The following is a 16,609-nucleotide window of genomic DNA, read 5'->3' as shown; positions in this document are numbered from 1 at the left end:
CCAGGTCCTGCTCTGGCAGACCTCAGCAATGGAGAGAGGTGTTGGTGAAGGATCTGTGATGATGTTATGTGACATGAGGGGGTGGAGCTTTGTACATAGGAGAAGAAAACAAAGAAGCAATGAAGTCAGTCTGAGAGAAAGAGAAATGTTGGGAGTTGCAGTTTTCTTCTCTTATAGCTCTATGGTATCACATAATAACAGCCTGGATATACTGAGTGTTATACTTCTGTCCTCTTACACCTTCTCTCTGTAATGTCCAATAGCAAACTCTGGGACGTAGTTAGGAAAATAGTTAAATAGTAGGCTCCAAATTTGGTGAGTAAAACTATCATTTATCTCATAGATTTCTAGTTTTATTTGGCTGACGCTGTCATATAGATTATGGTCTCTATTCTGTGTATAGTAGTATTGAGTCCCACTGTCCAGGGTATGATTGAAGGTTATGAAAGTGGTCACCATAACAGCGGTGTTAGGTGTTATGTCGATTGGTAAAGCAGCAGTGAGATCGACCTACAGCTCAGAGGGACCTAGTGGCAGTGTGTTTGTGAGATAATTATATTATACTTACTAATATAGTCCTTGTTGAAATTTGCACTATTTTCTGTATTTCTTATGGTATGCTCCCTTGTTTACTAAGTCTTTTCTGCCGTCCACACAGAGGTCTTGTCCATAAAATGGCTGCAGATGGAGGGTCATGTTATAAGGAGAATCATCTCCATGTGATGCCTCCTCCATTTAAATACACTGCACCTGCCATCTGACCTTGTTCTGCTGTGAGTTTAGTGGAGGTGCAGTGTGTTTAAATGGATGAGACATCACCTGGAGGTGATTTGCCTTGTCACATGGCAAGTCATTTTATGGACAGGACCTCTGTATGGACAGCAGACAAAAACTTTATAAACAAGAGAGCATATCATATGAAATGCAGAAAAAGGTGCAGAATTTTAACAAAGACTGCATTAGTAAGGCTATATATTCATCTTACATACATATTGGTGAACAATAACTAGAAAGTGGCCAACCCCATTAAGTGTGCATGTGTATAGGGGAGTTGTGAGGCATAGCCTAGGGCAGTGTTGGCGAACCTATGGCACGGGTGCCAGAGGGCGGCACTCTGAGCCCTCTCTGTGGGCACCCACACCCTGGAAAAAGTCTATGGTGTACCAATATGCTTTAGACTTTTCCTGCCATTCATCAGTGCAGGGAACACTATGAACAGCACAGGCAGCGCATTGAATGTAGGCAGGTTATTACAGCTAAACGATAAAGTACATGGAAGATATACTATATTGGACTGTTGTATTCAGGGTAAATTGCCGTGTTGGCACTTTACGATAAATCAGTGGGTTTTGGGTTGCCGTTTGGGCACTCGGTCTTAAAAAGGTTCACCATCACTGGCCTAGGGAGTGTTTGGCCAGTCAGCTATCTAAACAGATGTGTATGGAGTAGAGGGAGGATCCAAGGAAGATATCCCACATAGAGTGCAGACTGAGGAGTGAACACACAAGGAAAATGTTTATAAGAAAACAGTATCCTGGATACCTAAATCCCCCATGCATTACAGGGAGGGACATACCCATATGAGACAATTCAGAAACTACGAGCAGAATATGAGGGGTGTCAAAATAAATTGTGTGAAGATTATAGATTGCAACTTAGATATATCATTTTTTGTTATTTCAATGAAAGTAATCACTAACATATGTAAAAATTATTTTACATCTCAAAGGTGTCCATAGCTTCTAAGTTTAACAAGCCACACGCCTATGTGATTGTCATATAGCAAGGAATGCTCTTCCTGCTCAATTAGAACTAGCAGAGATCCTGTGAGGAATGACACATAAAGTATATTAGAAAACAGCCTAACATTTCATTCTAAAATAAATGTGTTTTATTTGTTAAAAAATCGAATACCTCTTGAAGTACCACTTTCGAGAACCTCTGGTAATACAGTGAACATATCATCCATGCATATATCTTAGGTCTTCTACCAGTCACCTCTTTATCATGTTCTCTAATCTCATATCATGTTGAAGCAAGCTGTAAATATACTCTGCAGACATATACTGTCTGACTGAATTACAGTTATGACTTCCTATAGTTTAGTAGAAAAAATATTAGTCAAATGATGGGCTGATCATAAAATATTTGTTTAGTTTAAAAATCCAGTTATATACAGTATATATAACAAATAACAAAATCCTGCATAGAGACACTGAGTGCATCACCGATCAAAATGACAGTGTATCCCAGAATGATGAAGCAATTTCTCACATATTACAGCATTTATCACCTATCAGTTATGTATTCAAATTGAATTTACTGCTTGTCAGTTAGGTTAGCATGATAAATTATTTTCTATCTAAGGGAATATAACTTTCAAGTATAAAGCCATGCATTAAATACCAAATAAAAAGCCTATTTGAAGAAAATAACATCTCTTCCCCAGTCTTGCTCCCAAATGTAATTGAAAAAGGAAAGTTTATTGCTAGTTTTATGTCTTTTTATTATTAAAATAAATGTTGTAAAATCTTTGCGTGAAATGTAGAACTTAAAAACGATTTAACATTTTTTTTCTCTATTTGCAAAGCCTCTGAAAATTGTACCTGGTGGAAATAATATTAGCATTATTTCAACTAGGTTGCACTTTAGTAGGGATAATGCAGGATACAATAGTGATAAGGAAACATGCCATCATACACAGTGACATAAATGAGAAATCCAAATTATATATTAAATTAAGGTAATCATAGGCAGAGTGAGCAGTCAAGAAACACAATAGTGTCCATAATGATCACATAATTCAGAGATGGCTAGAACTTCAGCCAACAGCAGAGATAACACTTTAAAGGGGTTGGCCACTATAAGTATAAAAACAAATAAAGTGCCCCAGACAATAACTAAAGCCAAGAGGAATTTGTATCATGACAGATATACTGTATATATATATATATATATATATATATAATATTTTTCTATTGCATTTAGCATAGCATGCTCCCATTAATGAGAGACTGTGTGGGTGGAGCTGCTGCAAAGTGGAAGTAAAAACCCTGGGAGGGAAGGGATGCGAATGAGCTCTTAACAAGCTGTGCCTTTAATGTCACCAGATGCAAGGCAGCTATCCTATAAATAAATGTTCAGCTCTTAAAAGAACCTTGAGACATGACTTGGATATCAAACAAGCCAAGCCAGCACCTCATTTGCAGACAGCTGTTTCGGGGTAATTGCCGCTCATCAATTCAGAGCAGAGAGTACTGGCTTAAATGGGTAAGAGGCCTGTGTCCGGGTAAGGGGAGAACTAGCTCTCCTTAGGGAAAGAGCACCTTAATCAGTGTGCGGAGAATTACAGGCCATACATGCTCCTCTAAAATTTTGGGAGGGAAGGGATGCAAATGAGCTCTTAACAAGCTCTGCCTCTAATGCCACCAGATGCAAGGCAGCTATCCTCTCTCGGACGGAATCCAAAACAAATTTTCTCATCCTTGGGGCGCATGCACACAAATGTATATTTTGTCAGTATTCATTCCATTTTTTTTTACAGTCCATATGCGGAACCATCAATTTCAATGGGGCCACAAAAAAAAACGGAAATCAGTCTGTGTGCATTCCGTATCCCGGCAAGTCCGTTCATCAAAAAAATAGAACATGTCCTAATCTTGTCCATTTTGCGGACAAGGACAGGCATTGTTACAATTAGAGATGAGCGAATCAACTTCGGATGAAACATCCAAAATTGATTCACATAACAGTTGGTTCTAATACTTGGCTCCGATGAGCCAAAGTTATTGCTTTGCGAAGTCTCAGGAGGCTTTGCGTAATAACTTCATAAATTCATTTGTACTGTAGAAAACCATTTCCAAAACTCAGGATCTGTTCCAAAATACATACAGTTGTGTGCATGAACCCTTAGGTACATGTTAGATCATCATGTTAACTGCTGAGCAATGATCATTCTCTTTCTCTAAAGCTTCATTCACACGTCCGTGGAACACGGTCCGTGAGTTACCGGACTGGCATCCTGCTTAGTGCAGGATCGCACTGCTTCATTTATTGCTATGAGGCCGTGCGCTTTGTGCCGCCGCCGCAGTACAAAGCGCACGGCGTCATAGAAACCAATAGTGATGGATGAACATAGGCCGGGACGATTTGCGAACACAATTGCAAAAAAGCGATTCACTTTAATGGCAGGCGAACCTGAAAAACCTTCAGGTCATTATTGCAGCCACCAAATACTTACAATAAGTGCACAAATCGTCTCACAACATGGACAGTGACATACCAGAGGGGGATCAATGGCAAATATTCACAGAAAATATATGTATTTTAATCAGGGGCCATTTTTATGTGTCTTAAAGTGAAACTCTCAAAAACGTGGCCTACTGGAGCCTAGAAACATTTTATTTTAGGCCATGGGAGTACAGGCCCCACATTAGGAATCCACCGGACAGAAAACATGAAGTGATTATGTGGCTAGAGCTATATTAGACGGTCATTGGATAACAATTTTACTGCAGGCCAGTGGACTATAGGCCCCAAAAATTATTAATTCACCACACAGACAAGAACAATTGATAATGTGGCTGGAGGTACATTAGACGGTCACCGTATAACAATTTTACTGTTGGCCATTTAGATTACAGGCCCCAAAAATTATGCATTCACCGTACATAAAAGACCAAGTGATTATGTGGCTGGATTTATATTAGATGGTCAATGGATATCAATTTTACTGCAGGCCAGTACAAATATATGTCAAATACAGGACAAAAAATATAAAATTGGATTAAAAACATGGCTAACGAAATCCCCCCTCTTGAAAAACCCCAAATGATAATAGTTGAAATTTGATAACACATGGTCGTCACAGATGTTGAAATCCTCCGAGGTCCCAAACATTAGGCATTCACCGGACAGAAAAGGCCTTTTATGCCACAGTATTTACATAAGACAGGGACCATTATTTGTTCTGGTTAGTGGCGGATATGTGTGGGCTTGCATGAGGAAATTCAATTAAACATGGTCATCACAGGTGTTGCATTCCTCCGAGATCCATGCCCCATTCATTTTTAGAAATGTGAGGTTGTCCACACTGTCGTGTACTAGGTGAGTGCAAATCACCTAGTACACGCAAATCACCTCAATCGGTCACAATCCCCCCTGCTACACTGAATGTCTTTTCAGACAGGACACTCGATGAGGGGCAAACCAAGAGTAGCATGGCAAATTGTGCCAGCTCTGGCCACAGGTCAAGCTTGCACACCCAGTAGTCAAGAGGTTCCTTGCTTCTCAGAGCGTCCACATCGGCCATTAACCTAATTAGATGTTCCAGTAGCGTTTTTCCCTCTGTATAGCTGTGGTATCTCAGCAGAACCGCACACAAATGCTGCAAAATACAAATGCACCCAAATTAGAAGTATATTATAGGTATATCACACCACTGCCTCAGTCATTTTTTGGGGGGGGTCGACTGGTTTATCACACCAGTTGCAATTAGTAGTTCCAATAGCGTTTTTCCCTCTGCATAGCTGCAGTATCGCAGCAGAACCACACACAAATGCTGCACAATACAAATGCACTATAATATACTTTCTATGTTAGAAAGTATATTCTAAGTTTATATCAAGGGGAGAAAAACAGAACGGGATCTAATTAAATTTGCTTCTCAGCGCAATATGAAAGTGTACAGCCCCCTATACTACATGCTGTACAAGAGGCATTAGTGTACATTTTGATCAAAAGGCATAAGCCCACTCACCACACCAGGGTCACCACTCTTTGAGTGAGCACACTGCAGTGACAAAGCGGCACTGCCCTAGTGGGTAGCAGGACCCAGGAGTGTGGATGTTTGATCCAGTTCTGTTTTTCTCCCCTTGATATATTACAATTTTATCACACCCCTCAGTATGCCACACCTATCGATAGCACACCTATACCAGTCCTTAAAAGGACTTTTGTGGCCCTATTAGCTAGCGTTTGGTGTCTCTATATTCTCTAACAGTCTGTCCATGCTCCACACAACAACCTCTCTACACTAGCAAAAGACTGAATGTAAAATGGCGTTAAGATGCATTTCACCATGTCACAAGCAAGTTCAGTCAGTTTTGTCTGCAATTGTGTTCAGTGCTTCGTATTTTTCGTGCGGGTGCAATCAGTTTTCATGTGTTTTTCACAAGCGTAAAAAAGCCCAGAAGATTTAAAACCAACATCTCCTAGAAACCAGCAGTGAAAAACACAATGCATCTGTATTGTATCCAGATGCAATTCTTTTTTCACGGTAGCCCAGGGCTGCGTAAATAATGCAGAATATAGAACATTCTGCGATTCTGACGCAACGCAGAAATGATGTATGAAAAACAACAGTCATGTGCACAGACCCATTAAAATGAATTGGTCAGGATTCAGTGCGGGTGCTATGCGTTCACCTCACACATTGCACCCGCGCAGAAAATTTGCTCGTATAAAAGGGGCCTAAGAGAATAATGTCCCTGGAGAGTCAAAAACATGTATTGTTATTAGTGTTGAGAAAATCGACCCTCGGATCCAAGATGTTTGAATGCTGTACAGAGATTCCTCTCCATAAATGATTCAAATGTATGGGCTCCGGCCAGGGACATTCGTTATCACTGAAGTCTCACAGGACTTCGTGAATAACTTCAGGATTTCATTTTTCAACTTGAAAATCATTTTTTTTTTTTTTTTTTATTATGTTTTTATTGTTTTTCAACATAAAAAAGGAAACAGGGGGTAACAAGGTACCAGGAATAAGGCACGCAGGCCTACCTATGAGTTAAAATAAGTACATCACTGTTTAGCATCAAGTACAGTACTGTCCAGCAGTAAGAGTCGTACAAGTTCAGGTCATGCATATCATAAAACATATAGGGAGCCATAGGATTAAAAACATAAGTAAAGAGCCCAATCAGCAGGGGTGCGTCTCCGAGGGGGGCAAGGACTTAGCGTTCAGCAAAATTGGAACCTGGGGGCAGGACCGTATAGACATAGTACCTAGTGAGGACATCAATCCCTTAATAGGCCAATATCAATAAGGGGTGAAATAAGCAATTTTATAGAAACAGCCTCCCAAACCGAAGGTAAGTTACCCGCCCAATGGTCAATATAGTTGAGAGGGAGATTTGATGTGAAATGAGCCCGAGGCGTCGGGCAGAAATTCTCAGGTGGATTGGGTTACTTATTTGGGTCTCTGTAAACCGACCACAAAAGCCATTTCCTGAGAAATGTGCCATGTGACCGCGTTTCCCACGAAGAGAGTTCTTCAAATCTTTGAAGTTGGTCCATTTTTTGTAACCAGTCTTCAATGGTTGGGACATGGGGTTGCAGCCAATGCTTGGGTAGCAGGAAGCGGGCCGCAATCAGCATTTGAGTAAATACATATGGCGGCTTTGACTTTTGTGCTATTGGAGGGATGGAGAGGAGGGCTAGCTGGGGTGAAATGGGAATAGAGGTCCCACAAATCAAGTTTGACTGAGCAAAGATCTCCGTCCACCATTTATAAATAGGGGGGCAGGACCACCATATATGAAAGAAGGTTCCCCTCTCCCCGTGGCACCTCCAGCAGTCATCAGAGGCTGATGTTGAATACAGCGATGTTTTATCAGGGGTATTGTACCATCTGGTGAGGATCTTATAATTATTTTCCTGGATCCGTACACAGCGGGAGGCACCATGGGGAGAGCACAGCAGACGGGGCAGACTACTAAAGGGGATCACGATATCAAGGTCTCTTTCCCAACAAGTAATGAATGCTGGCTTGGAAATCATGGGAGGTGAACGGAGTCTACCGTAGATTAACGAAATGAGCCTCCCAGGGACTGAGTGGTGAGAGATAATCGACTCAAACCACACCAAAGGGCGAGAAAGGTCTCCTATTTCTACGTGTTGCTTCAGGAAAGCTCTAATATAGATGACAGTGAAGATATCACAGGGATGTGGGTTTAGGAGGGCGTCAGTTGATTGTTGATCCATCCAGTTACCCGAGGGGAGTGCCAAAGCAGTGATGCACAAGGGAGAGGACTTTAATCCCTGGGAGGACGCGGATCGTATGGGGTAAGGGGCTGTATCTACAATATCTTTTATTGTCAGTAGGGGGGATGGGAATGGAACAGAGCAGTGTGAGGACGAGAACCATTTCCAGGCCTCTAGCGTGGCTTTTATTATTGGGTATTGGGAATATTGTCCAGAGAGAACCGTTTGGGAACCAAGGAGTAGGGCCCTAGGAGATTTTTCCAATATGGCCAAATCGGTTGCTACCGAGAGAGAATACGGGGGGAGGCGCAGCCAGGCTACCACTCGAGTAAGGAGGATAGCCCTACCATAAATTTCGGGGTTAGGCATACCAATCCCTCCTGCATGTCTAGGTCTAATTAGAAGGGAATGGGATAGTCTAGCCTTTTTGTTATTCCAGATGAAAGATCTAAACTTCTTGGAGACTTGCACATAGTATTGCTTGGGAACTGGGATTGGTAGGACTTGCTGTAGATATGTCAGTCTAGGGAGGATTAAGGATGTGAGAAGATTCTTGCGGCCGAACCAGGAGAGGGTCGGGTTAGATTGTGCTAACTTGTCGATGGCCTCGAATATAGATTTTTGTAATGGGATATAGTTAAGGGAAAAAAGATCGTTAATATTAGGACTGAGTTTAATCCCTAAATAAGTGATAGTGGGAGAAGACCAGTTGAAGGGGGAATCCTTCTTTAAATCGTCCTGTGTGGATTGGGGAATTCCCCTACATAGGACGAGGGATTTGCTTGCGTTAATTTTAAAATCTGATGCTAAGCTGAAAGCGTTCAAATGGGCTTGAATCCTAGGTAGGGAAAGTTTAGGGTTGGTCGTCATCATGAGGACATCATCTGCAAATGCTGCAATTTTCTGTTCCCTGCCTCCCAAACATAGACCCGAAATCTCCCCATCTCGCCTAATGATGGCAAGAAGCGGCTCTAGAGCCAGGACAAACAGGAGGGGCGAAAGGGGGCAGCCCTGTCTTGTCCCGTTACTTATCGGGAAAGGGGGCGATAGACCACCGTTAACCTGTACTCTAGCTGATGCCTGCTCGTACATGGCGAACACCGCCCCCACAAAGGGGTCAGGGAGATCAAATTTAAGCAAAACGCTCTTTAGGTATTGCCAATTGACCCTATCAAACGCTTTTTCCGCATCCGTACTAAGGAAAAGCAGGGGGGAGGAGTGCTTCTTGGCGTGACAGAGTACGTTTACCACTCTGGTAGTGTTGTCTTTACCTTCCCTGGCCCGGATGAAGCCAACCTGATCGCCATGTACGAGGAGGGGAAGGAAAACAGCAAGCCTATTGGCCATCATCTTAGCGAGGAGTTTGAGGTCTATGTTTAGGAGGGATATGGGCCTGTAATTGGAGCATTGTTTAGGGTCCTTCCCCTCTTTGGGTATAAGAGAAATGTGTGCCACCGTCATATCTCTGGAGAGTGGGCAGCCGAGTAGAGATTGGTTACAGACCTTCAAGAGGTGGGGGAGAAGAAGATTCTGAAAGGTCTTGTAATATGAAAGTGGAAGGCCATCGGGGCCCGGGCTTTTCCCTATGGGCATTTGTGACATGGTGGTCTTAAGTTCCAAAATGGTAAAAGGGGCTTCTAACTTCAGCTTCTGTTCGGATGAAAGGTGGGGCATCTCGGATGAGTCTAAGAAGCTTTCTATAGCCGATTTTCTGCTGTCGTCGGAATCAGGGGGGGAAAGGTTATATAGACTATTATAGAAGTCCCGGAATTGAGTTGCAATCTGGGAAACTGAAAAGATCGATTTCCCACCAGAGGTATGAAGCTGATGGACATAGTTAGAAGACCTTCTCCCCCTGACTCTGCTCATCAGAAACTTGGTCGCTTTATCCCCATGAGCGAAAAACTTGTGTTGCATACTCATGAAGTATTTAGCAGTTCTTGCCGCTAACAGGGATTTAAGCTTTGCTCTATATTCAGAAAGCTCTCTTAACTGGGGTTCAGAGGGGGAGGACTTATGGCTATGCTCCAAGCTCTGAATTTTCTGCAGGACTTCGTCTATAGCTTTTCCTTGAAGTTTTTTCCTGTAAGACCCGATGTTAATAAAGTGACCCCTGATAACCGGCTTATGGGCGTCCCAGAGGGTATTACTTGAGATATCAGTGCTCCCATTCAAGGAGAAATAATCAGCTAGATGTTTGGAGATTTGGTCTATCAGATCCTGGGAGCCTAAGAGGGTTTCATTAAGTCGCCAATTAAAACAAGATGGGTTTTTCACGGGAGCTAGGACCCTAATAAATATTGGGGAGTGGTCAGACAGGTGGATGGAACCTATAGATGCTGTGTTACATAGATGGAGGTGTTCTTTGGAAATAAAAAAATAGTCTAGACGATGATACGTGCCATGAACAGGAGAGTAAAAGGTGTAATCGTGGTCATTGGGGTGAAGAGAACGCCAGACGTCAATCAGGTGAAGATCCCAAAGGGTTTTCCTAATGAGTTTAAGGGATCTGCCAGAGTGGGAAGATTTGTGTGTGGATATATCTAGTTGAGGGAATAGGGCAATGTTAAGGTCTCCTCCCACTATCACAATCCCCTCACTAAAAAGGTTGATAATAGGGGCTAGACTGGCTAACCAGTGGGACTGGTTGGAGTTGGGACCATATACATTAACGAAGGTGTAGGTCTGTTGTCCTATTGAGCCCTTGATCAGTATATATCTTCCCTCAGGGTCAAGCAATTGGTCAGCAAGCTTAAATGGGATCTTTTTGTGGAAACCTATGCTCACCCCACTGGACGCAGAGGAGTTACCTCCACAATGATACCAGGTGGAATAATAGGAATACTGCATGTTTGGGTAGCGGTTAAAACTATAATGCGTCTCCTGGAGGAACACCACCTCGGCCTTAGCTTTTCTCAGAACGGCAAAAACCTGACTCCTCTTGGATGGGGAGTGAAAGCCCTTGACATTGTAAGAAGCCATAAGTAGATCAGCCATATGACATAGTGTGAGTGGAGTTACCTCTAAGCCAGTAATGTCCCCTCCAGGAGAGCAAGGAGGTGTCGTACAGACTCTTCTCAGTATGCTTTGGCAAGATCAGGATGCAGCATAGGACGCGTAAGGCGGTCAGGAGTGTCTCATATCCTGGGGGAAAGAGCAAGTAGGAAAAGGGGACAAAACATAACAGGGGAAACAAAGGAAAACTAAGCATAATTACATATGCAACGTACATGTGGGGGGAGTGTGGTCTTGTGACCATGCAAGAGGACGTATAACAAATCAAAATTCTAATGAGCAATCAGGGACAATGGGCCCGTCTGGTCAGTATGGCGAGCACATACATTATAGCGGTTAATCTATTAAAGGAACTTTAGCAAGAACTTCAAGTGAGGACCTACTCAGGGAGAGAAACAATACAAGTTAAGTCCCATACATACAAAGAAGGGTCACTGCTGAGTAGGCTGGTGGTCTAGGGAGTTGCTTCTGGGGGTAAACTGCAGACCCCTCTTCCTAGATCTGGTTGACTTCGGAGTACGTTGGACCTCAAATGGAGCTATTGCAGGAAGGTCCGGTAGGTCGTTCAAGTCCTGATAGAGCTCCCAATTCTCAATCGGCAACGGGTTAATGCTCAGGACGTCGTAGGCAGCTTGTAAATCCGTGTAAGACGAGATGAAAACTTTCTTCCCTGCACGGGTAAAAGAGAGTCCAAAAGGATAGGACCAGCGGTATATGATCTTGTTAGAGCGGAGCCAGTCGGTCAGAGGCTTCAATGCCCTGCGTTTTCTCAGGGTAGAGGGGGCTAGATCTTGATATATTTCAATTTTGAAGTCCTCATAGGATAAATCTGAGCTATTACGGGCAGCTTCTAAGATGGCGGACTTGACCGGGAAATTCAGAAATTTGCATATAACATCTCTGGGTGGGTCAGCAGGCTTGGGTTTCGGGCGCAGGGCCCTATGTGCCCGTTCAATGATCACCTCTTGCGGGAAGTCGGGGCCCAACAGTGAACTACATATAGCCAGGACAGTCACCGAGATATCCCCAGGTGGAACCGCCTCTGGAATTCCGCGGAATCTCAAGTTGTTGCGGCGCCCCCGGTTTTCCTGGTCTTCGATCGCGTTATGCAGCCCGTTCAGGTAGGTAGAGCAGCGGCGCAGGGCATCCGACACTGCCGTATGGTGGTTCAGGGACGCTGCTTGATGCGTTTCTAGGGCTTCCACCCGGTCCCCAATATGACGTACCTCTTGTCTGAATGCCGCAAATTCCGTGAGGATAGGCTCCATTACCCCGCTCAGGGCCCGGTCCAGATACTTTCTGGTTATGGGTAAGTCGGAGCTGGCCTGGGGATCCTCCGACTCGCTCTCTCCTTCAGATGGGCCTGGAGCGCGCTTTGCAGCTTTAGGCTGTGGTGTCGGCGCCATCTTGGTTTCTTTCTGTGCGACCGTTGCTGCGGCTTTCCGGAGGAATTTCTCCATATCGCCCGGAGGAACTTGGTTCTTGAAGGTAGCGGAGGAGTCCACTTGCTTCGGGTTACCGATTTTGACCATTATCTCCCGACAGTGCTGATGTTAGCTTATGTTACACACAGTCCTCTTAAGAGAGCACAGAGCTATGCAGCCATCTCCGTCTGGCGCTAGCTCCGCCCCCCCTTGAAAATCATTTTAAATCTTGGATCCAAAGTCGGCTTTCGTACCAAGGTACCACCGTTACCAAAGGCGACTTCGGATTCCTGTTTTAAAATGGTTTTAAAGTTTAAATATTGAATGCCGAAGTTCGAGACTTTGGTGATAACCCATTTCAGTATTGGATCTTGGATCAGAAGGTCGATTTGCTCATCTCTAATTGTTGCTATAATTATTATAAAAATGTGTGCTTACCCTTTATTTCCAATACCAACTGTATTTAATTTTGATTCAACTTTATTGTCATTACACATGTAAAGTTCAGGGTAAGGAAATACAGTGTAATAAAAACAAGTTTTATACAGATAAGGATAGTGTAGAAAGTAGGAATAGTTATGTGAAGATTATGTACAAATAAGTTAAGTACACAGGTGTTTATATTGCTATATAGAGTGCAAATATACAGATGTACTATGGACAAATATACAGATGTACTAATGTATACATATATACAGATATACAGATGTACTGATGTATACAGATATACAGATGTGCTGATGTATACATAAATATACAGATATACAGATGTGCTGATGTATACATAAATATATAGATATACAGATGTTCTGATGTATACATAAATATATAGGTATACAGAAAAAAGTTCTATTGCTATACAGACGGTGAATACACAGATGTACTTAGAACAAGTACAGTATACAGATTTACTATGAACAAGTTATACAGATGCGCTACATATATACAAATTTACAGATAGTAAACAGATCTGCAAAATGCTATGAATATAGCTCCAGAAGTTGAAGAGTAGCGCTATGGACAGTCTGTAATAGTGAACAATGTAGTGTAAGTACCTACTACAGCAGAGACTTATGCTATGACAGTGTCCCAACTATAGCAACCAATGTGAACATACCGTGAATGTTGAGAATGAATGAATGACAGTCATGATCAAGGTCATAGTAAGGGATGGAGGGGAGGAGGAGTGCAGAGGGTTAAGTGAGTATGGAGGAAATGGTTCAGAGGTGGACTGAGTTCAGTAGGGTGACAGCTGTGGGGAAGAAATTTGAGGACCTAACTACGGAATCCACCCTGAGTCGGCTTCCTGCACAGTTGCAAGCTTTATAATGCAAACATCCTTAATGGTTGTTCGATGTAAAAAAATAAATAAAAATACTCTAAAGTACTATAAATAGTAAACACAATGCTTTTGAAAATAGTTGCCCCCTTTTGGACCCGTCTCATTCTTCCATTACATGGATGGACAGTCACTTGAATTGCTAACATGTGATGTTGGAAGTGTTCTGCAGGTGACAACAGCTGATCACAACGATTAGGTTTCAAACTGCGAGACAACATTTTAAAAGCATGAAAAGGCAAACTAAAAAGCTGTGACATTGAACTTTATTTGTTGTTTGGCTCATTATGCTTGAGTAATTACATAAATGACAGTCTACAACATCTGTACTATTAAAACTGTTGAAAGTGGAAAGAAGAACCTGCAGCTGAAATAGCCTGGTGAATAAATTGCATGTATTATATTAATCTGTTCTACAAATGAGTTTCCAACACACATATGTATGCTAATGTGATTGCTACCGATACAGACAGGTCTTTTCAGAAGAACAGAATAGCAGAAGAAATACTGTACATTTAGACCTTTCATAAACCTTGTTGAAGCAGGTTCCTACTGAAATAATAATAGATATTCTAGAATAAAATAAAGTTGATTTAATTATTAATGAAATGGCAAAATAATGCTGGTGATATTAGTAAACTGTGTAACAGTATTGGGCTATTTTAACTCATGCTACCCACTGACATGTTTAGTATTCAATGATCCATTCCATAACACATTAACCCCATAATCAGTGCAAGGCATAGATCAGGGAAACACTACTTCTGTAAAGAAATTACCCAAGACAGTATAACACTTCCAACTATAACTTATACTATAGTAGTCTACTGTACCTCCCTTAGTCTCAACAAAAGTCTAAGAATATACCAAAATCAATGGAAATAGTTTTATCAATTCACTGTTGATAATCATACGGTATAATATGAAAAGCTGTTGGTAACACGTACCATACATCATACAGTTAGACAGGCTATTAAACATTTGACCTCTTTCCTTTGTGTTTTATAGCTTCACTCTGATGTGGACAAGGGCGTTGGATCAGTGAAATATACCCTCTTAGGTGATGGAGCTGGTACAATTTTCACAATTGATGATACTACAGGTGATATCCATGCTATTAGAAGTCTGGACAGAGAAGAAAAACCATTCTATACATTACGTGCTCAAGCTGTGGATATAGTTACTGGAAAACCAGTGGAGCCAGAATCTGAATTCATTATCAAAGTTCAGGACATTAACGATAATGAACCAAAGTTTTTGGATGGCCCTTATGTTGCCAGTGTTCCCGAAATGTCTCCGGTTGGTGAGTAAAAATTGAAGAAATTAGGTCTTTGCTCTATTTTATTAAGCTTTATTACTATAAAATTATTACAATAAAATTATCTTTCATAAGTAATGGACAATAATGGTCAATTTTGCACATGTTATTCCAAAAGCTTTAAGTGTCTTTTGTTTGAGAAAAATGCACTTATGTTACTGTGTTACCAGAACAGATTCATTTTATGATGACATCTTTATAATGTACTATCAAACTTAGACTAGTCGGTCCAGTGAAGACTCATAGATCCTTATGGTGCAAATCAGAGGTCAAACAAAGAGAACATCAACCCCCAACTTCTCGGAAATAGGAACATCTCAATGAGCCAGAGTTGTAGAAAAGTGACTTATATGACCCTGTTTAGCATTGCAGATTTCTCTGTACTAAATAATTGTGGAAACACCTAAAGTTTCTTTACTCTAGTAGCCTGGTAAAAAAGAAATAAAAAATCAGCACACAGACTCAGGGTTGTAGTTCTGCAACATCGGACAACCAATGGAGACCAATGCTAGTAACTCTCATTATGTACTGTACATATTAATACTCAACATATTTATAGCTTATTTATGCAATACAATCATATACAATGTAATACATTTTACAAAGAAAGCAGACCATTTTTTTTCTAGCATAGCACCTGTATTTATGCAAAGAGGCTCGGTGCTGAATATTTATGCTTTGAGACTCCAGCATGTAGAACAGGTGGGATTTGCCTTTGGCAACACACAGCAATAAAGTTGAAAACCCTTTGAGAAATGATAATCATACTGAGTGGGAGGCATTTTTTTTAAACCGACATGAATGGTATTTGTTTGAAGAGTGTGCATTTTCAATTTTTATTTTATTTATTACAATTTTTTTTAGCTCTGGAATAAAAGCTCTGCAATCTTAAAGTACAAACCACATCTATTTATCTACCATTCTGTACAAGCTTTTTTATAAGCAACTACCCTATGATAATCCATGTGTATGTAAAGATATACATAAAAATTGGGAATAAAATAAGTGTTTTGTTTGGATACATTGTAGCTGATTTATCAATAGGTTGAAGCTGTAATGTAATAGTGATTTGTTTCATATTTGCAAAACAGCTGAAATAGTTTTGGGTTTTGTCTTTCGGAAGGAGCTTGACCAGGGTGCAGCTTGCTACTCATTTATCTCCAGCAAGATCATTTTGTCTTGCAAAAATGGAAGACATTTTAGATGGATCAAAGTTGGTATAGAGCTTGTGTCACAGGAGACAGAGTTGAAATGAGTTTGTTTGTACCCAGTAGAGATGAGCAAATTTCTTCAAAATTGGATTTGGCTGCTTTGCTGAATTTTACAAATATAAAAAAAAAATCACTTCATAAGGATTTAGTTAATCACGATACACATTTTTTTGTAAGTAGTGGGTGCAATGACAGGGAGCAGCGATAGCGCCGCCCCCCATCAGTGTACCCCTCAGATGCTGCGTTCATACATGATTGCAGAATCTGAGAGTTAAAACTGTGTAAAATTAACAGAAACAAAATGAAATCATACTTA

At 41.4% G+C, this 16,609-nt stretch overlaps 1 protein-coding gene across 1 annotated transcript in view; it reads left to right on the top strand.

The window, feature by feature from the left end:
* The window catches only part of LOC122939420 (cadherin-12-like), a 377,302-nt gene that overhangs the window by 163,962 nt on the left and 196,731 nt on the right, over positions 1 to 16,609 (top strand). The window contains exon 3 of the mRNA XM_044295487.1: positions 14,773 to 15,067. Coding sequence (XP_044151422.1) covers positions 14,773 to 15,067 — 295 coding nt within the window. The remainder of the gene's footprint in view (positions 1 to 14,772; positions 15,068 to 16,609) is intronic.

This window comes from Bufo gargarizans, chromosome 5, assembly GCF_014858855.1.
Source record: "Bufo gargarizans isolate SCDJY-AF-19 chromosome 5, ASM1485885v1, whole genome shotgun sequence".
NCBI classification, from domain to species: Eukaryota; Metazoa; Chordata; class Amphibia; order Anura; family Bufonidae; genus Bufo; species Bufo gargarizans.
The sequence above is the reverse complement of the archived record's forward strand: the minus strand, read 5'-3'. Positions and strand labels throughout refer to the sequence as shown.